Source organism: Schistocerca piceifrons, chromosome 6 (genome assembly GCF_021461385.2).
Source record: "Schistocerca piceifrons isolate TAMUIC-IGC-003096 chromosome 6, iqSchPice1.1, whole genome shotgun sequence".
Classification (NCBI taxonomy): Eukaryota; Metazoa; Arthropoda; class Insecta; order Orthoptera; family Acrididae; genus Schistocerca; species Schistocerca piceifrons.
The window spans coordinates 452,729,394-452,735,393 of record NC_060143.1 but is presented as its reverse complement, the minus strand read 5'-3'; the positions used below and the strand labels follow the sequence as shown (position 1 = coordinate 452,735,393).

The 6,000-nt window shown below is 43.2% G+C and overlaps 1 protein-coding gene across 1 annotated transcript in view; it reads right to left on the bottom strand.

The window, feature by feature from the left end:
- Positions 1-468: 468 nt before the first annotated feature.
- Positions 469-6,000, bottom strand: part of LOC124803373 (zinc finger protein PLAG1-like) — a 106,284-nt gene continuing 100,752 nt past the window's right edge. Inside the window, exon 5 of the mRNA XM_047264559.1 lies at positions 469-2,765. Coding sequence (XP_047120515.1) covers positions 469-2,765 — 2,297 coding nt within the window. The remainder of the gene's footprint in view (positions 2,766-6,000) is intronic.

Genomic DNA, 6,000 nt, shown 5'->3' with positions numbered 1-6,000 from the left:
AGGATGTTATCCCTATGTATGGCAATGACAGTGAAATGTTATACAAAATATTCCTACGAACTCACTCCTAGTTGGCTTTAAAAAATACTGTTTCAGAGCAGAATTACTGTGCACCTTCAAAAACAGGAGAGGGTGGGAAGTGTAATCTAAAACAATCAACTACGTCACTCTATACCCCTACTGCAGGAATACAAAACCTATATATTTCATTTTGTTTTAGAAACACAAGTAAAAATAATTACAAAACTGACACATAACGGAAATACGCAGAATTAAAACATCACAAATGACTAGTAAACAGATAAGATAAAAAAAATCCAGACTGAAAATATTATGCATTGCCAGCCAGTGCTCTTGCAGCTTCCTCAAGAGTTGAATAACACGTGGATATGTATGCAAGATAAACAACAGTGTCACAAACAAAGATAATGATGGTGGCAGTAGAGACAGTGGATGATGCCATCCCTGCTATTGTTGTTGTTGTTGCTGTTGTTGGGGTGCTGTAGGTGACTGCTGTTGCTGTAGTTGGGATTGCTGCTGTTGCGGTTGCTGCTGTGGCTGGGGCTGCTGTTGCTGCTGCTGCTGTTGTTGTTGCTGCTGGAAAGCTTGGTTGAAGCGAGGTAGTGGTACAGGTTTGTTTGAAACATCCTCTGATGATTCAAGGAGTGATGCCATCATTTCAGAGGAAGTGCTGGCAGACCCAGATGCTCCTGTTATGTCCAGAGATGTTGCTGCAGATTCCATTAGGTGTAAAAATTGGGAAGAAATATTTGGGTCAGGGACAAGGAGGCCCTCTGAGCCTGATTCACCTACAGAGAGCAATCGATGCAGTTCTTCTTGCACACCACCAGTACTTTCATCCACTATGTCTTCAGATAATGAAGCTGATGTCGATGGTATTAGGCTGAGATATGGCGAGAAATCCATCGTCCCCTCTGATTGTGAGAGAGAACTTGGTGAAGGATACTCCATTTTTACACCACTTCCATGTTCAAATGACTTAAACTGAGATGATGGTGGGTATGGAGGTGGTGGAGGGACTGGATGCTGGTGACCATAAACCAATTCTGTCAATAGTTCAGTAGTACGGGAATCTTCTGATACTTGTGGTCTGTGGTGCACTGTCACTGCAGATCTCTCACCTGATGCCATAGCTGTCGTTTCTGATTTCAGCAGAATTGAACTGCTCCTTGAAGGCGAATGCTGGAGAATTTCCTCAATAGATGGTGTTTTTAATGGATCATCTTCCACGTCTTCCTCCAACATCAGTATATCCTTTGTCTCTTCTACTTCACAAAAAGATGAAGATGGACCAGGTATTGTAGAAGACTCTCCTTCAAACTCTAAACTTGTAGATACAGTGGCTTTTGATGTCGAGGGTCTAGGGCTTACAACAGATGATTTTCGAGATATCTCAGCAGCAGCGGCAGCAGCAGCGCGAACTCTTTTACCTCTGCCCCTCGTCACGGGGCCTGCTGCTGCACCATGGTGACTCTTTTTGATATGACGCACCAGATGATCCTTCCGGCCGAATCTCTGGGGACAGAACTGGCACAAAAAATCTCTCTTCCCAGTGTGGACTACTAAATGTCTACGGACATCCTTACGAGTGAAGAATTTACGGTCACAATGGTCACAACGATACTTTTTATCTGAAGGGTTTTTGACAGTTCTTGATCCAGCATGCACTTTAAGATGGTAAACAATTTCTTCTTTGTTGGCAAACACTTTTCCACACATTTTGCACTCCAAATTTCCTTCTTCAGCTGCATGCACAGCAACATGCTTCCGGAAACTCAGAAATGAACTGTATTCTTTCCCACAACCCTCTCTTTCACATCTAAAAGTTTTCTTCACTGGGCTATGAACTTTCACATGGTTCTTCAGATGATCTTTGCGATGGAAAGTTCTTTCACATACTGTACACCTATACCTTCTCTCATCAGAATGTATAAGAACATGTCGCACAAGCTTAAACTTTGAAGAAAATGCCTTTTTACACTGTGAGCATTCAAATGGTCTCTCTCCAGTGTGAGAATACATATGCTGGCTCAGTTTACCTGGGCTGCCAAATGCTTTCAAACATACATGGCACACATGTCGGCCAGGTGATGGCCCCATCCTAGACCTTTTTCTTTCTGCAGATGAGGTGCCACCACTTTCACTACTGCCATTGCCACCACCGACAACGCCTCCACCACTGGCTGCAGCACTTCCGCTACCTTCACTTCCACCACTACGACTAGATGCTGCTCTCTGAAGATTTTCTTCATTCTTTGCATCCTTCTTACTTCTTCCCGAAGACTTCCTAGAACTGCTACTAGTTCTCATCAAACGTTGTCCCTCCAAAATACTACCACTTGCTTCCATGGCTGTGTCGCCGCTTCTAAGAGTATGTCGTGATGTGCTAGGTGTAGACATTTCTGTGGTAGTACTAAGAGGGATGTTAATTTGTGCCTCAGCAACTGGAAGGTGCTCTTCTTGCAACACTTCATCTCCTCGATGTACTGTGGAGAGAGAGGTACCTGGAACTGCCCCATCGCTACTATCATCTCGGGAAGACATGACGGCGGGAGTCGGGAGCCCGCGCCTAGTGCTGGAACGACCACCCGTCGCCAGAGCCTTGGTCAGGGTGGCGCAACGGTTGCACACCTGGCGTGTGCCCACCAGTCGTCGATGGCACCTCCGACAAGTGGCTGGTGGAGCACCCCTGGCTGGGGGCCGGGGCCGCAGCTGCCGTGAACTCCCGTGCTCTTCACGGGTTTCTGTCAGTGTAAAAACAAAAAAATGGCATTGATTACTGTTACAGACAGATTGCTATCCCAACTATTATCAATTTCATGATGACTGATCCCTATCTTCAGGCCCCTCACTGGCCTCATCACATGATCATCACTGTCTTGCAACTCTCAGAAATGTCTACTTTTATTTTGTAAGTGTTATATCTTGGTTGAAAAGTGGGCAATATAGGCAGAAGTATTTACCAGAAAGCATACTTCTTTAGAGCATTACTTTTTCTTGAAAGTTTCAACTTTGAAGAGGTACAGAAGCCAGACTATAGTTTTCGGGAACATTCTCCAGTGCATAGGTCAAAGATCATTCTCTATTTACTGGCACATTTTCATTGTTTTGTGAGTAGCCATTTCATCACAACAATGTCAAATGCAAGTCACTAAGATTGAGCTTACCATCACATTTCAAGGAGGACTATACATGGCCGTAAAGCTTGGACTTATGTTACTTACATCTCATATCATTACTAATAAACAGCCCCTAAGTGAAGTAAGAGTGAGTAAAACAGTTCCTATAGGAACTGCAATTTATGTGAGGATCACCACAGTTGCCACACAAATGCCATGTCACTACTATTTTGTGTGAGAAGTGCCTATTGCATCAGCAGAGATTGATTACACTGTTTCATACATGACAAAATGGAATACCTATAGCTGTCCTTCTGTCCTTTCAATGTTATTTATTATATGGGTACCAGTTTTGGTGATTCAATACACTACCTTCAGGCCTTAATTGACGCATATTGGGTTTACTCCAAGTGTATACACAATTCCATCAATGGCCAACATCTATGAACTGTGTAGACTGTAACAATAATGATGTGTTTCCAACCATCAACTACCAACTTTCCCTCCAGGGATCCCAATTTGAGTTCCTGAAGCATCTCTGTAATGCTTGCGTGTTGCTCAAAACTACCAGTAACAAATTTAGCAGCCCACCTCTGAACTGCTTCAGTCTCTTCCTTTAATCGTGTGGAAAGGTCACAATAGTGTCCTATATGCGGTCTCCTTTACAGATGAACCACACTTTCCTGAAATTTTCCCAATAAACTGAAGTCAACTATTTGACTTCCCTACCTCAATCCTTGTATGCTTGTTCCATTTCATATCACTTTGCAACATTATGCCCATATATTCAGACGATTCGACTGTGTTAAGCAGGACACTGCTAATGCTGTATCTGTTCATAATGGGTTTGTCTTTCCTACTCATCTACATTAAAACATTCATTTATGTACATTTACAGCTAGCCACCATTTATCACACCATCTAGAAATTTTGTCTAAATCATCTTGTATCATCCTACAGTCACTTATCTTCGACACCTTTCTGTACACCATAGCATCACCAGCAAAGAGCCGCAAATTGCTGCCCACCCAATCTGCCAGATCATTTATGGATGTAGAAATTACAGACATCCAATCATATATTTCTGTGGGGCACTCCTGACAATATCATTGTCTCTGATGAACACTCGCCGTAAGAGCAACATACTGGGTTCTATTACTTAAGAAGTCTCCAAACCAGTCACATATGTGGGAACCTATTCCATATGCTTGTACCTTTGTTAACAGTATGCACTGAGGCACCATGTCAAATGCTTTTCAGAAATGCAGAAATATGGAATCGTACAATATTAAGAAGGAAAGCTGTTACCATATAGCAAAGATGCCGAGTCGTAGATAGGCACAACAAAAAGACTCTCACAATTATAGCTTTCAGTGTTAAGGCCTTTGTCAACAATATGCACACACACACACACACACACACACACACACACACACACACACAATGCAAACACAACTCACACGACTGCAGTTTCAGGCAACTGAACCCATCCTGGATTTTCCACTGTTTGAAACATGGAATCTGCTTGTTGCCCCTTATCCATAGTTTGCAGTGTACCACGTGAGAAAAGGTTAAGCCGAGTTTCACGTGAGTGATGTTTTCTAAAACCACGGTTTTCAGTCTCTGTGAAAGTTATTACAATCAAACTCAAAATATGTTCTAGAATTCGAAGGATATTGCGCTGTGATTTTGTGGGTCCGTTCTTTTACCTTTCTTATAGACAGGAGTCGCACACTTTTTTCCAGTTACTTGGAACATTCACTGGGACATTGTGCTGGGCAAGAGATTTGCGATAAATGCAAGATAAGTAAGGGACCAATGGGACAGAGTACTTTTTATAAAACTGAACTGAGATTCCACCCAGAGCTGTAACTTATTTGTCTTCAATTCTTTCAGTTGTTTCTCTACAGAAGGGATGCTTGTTACTATATTGTCCATATAGGCCTCTGTGCGATAGTCAAACAATGTTTGTATGATTCTCCTGCATGAACAATTTCTTAAACTTGGAATTTAAAGCTTTGGTTTCTGTCTTCCTATCTTCAACTGCCACAACAGACTGGTCAACTAGTAACTGGACAGAAGCCTTCGATCCGCTTTGCAATTTTACACAGGACCAAAATTTTTCTCAACCCCTCCCGTAGCACCCAAACTATCCTCTTGATGAATGTTCCATGACTTGCTAAATACCTCAGAGCTTTCATACTTCGGGTTTTAGCCAGCTCTTTGCCCCCAAGAGTAACTTGAGCTAGAGAACTTTCTTGGAGGCCAGTAAATTCAGGAAGTTTGTTATGAATACTTCAACAATTTACCGATAAAATTTTGACAGTTGAAATGTCTTTACTCTGACCAGCGCCTGATGTCCCTATCTGCATGTCAACTGGTGGGTGATCATCAGAGTACGCCAAACTAACGCCCAGCCTAAAAAAAAAACACTCTTGTACACTTCACAAGCACCCTGTTATCCGAGTAGCTGCTTCATCCGTGTAATGCACCCATGAACTATCAAGGGGAATCCCACAATTCCCCACCTAATAATGCCTTTGGTTGCACCCCCCCCCCTCCCCCCATGCGAGACCAGCAATATTCACCACCTCCACTAGCTAACTGTATAAACTGAGAATGGCTGCAGAGCCCATGCAATAGGTGTTGTTGGTGGCGATGCGAGCCACAACGTGCACACAACTGCACCCTGCAGTCCTGATAGCCAAAGGCAAGGCCGCCACCACATTTCAGATGAGAACCCCCCCCCCCCCCCCCCCAGCAGACATACCGAGTGCACATCATTGGCTCTCTTTCTAGCCCTGAATGCTATTTTCCTAAGAGACTCCAAAACACATTTAATGTTGGAGCTCCTGACAAC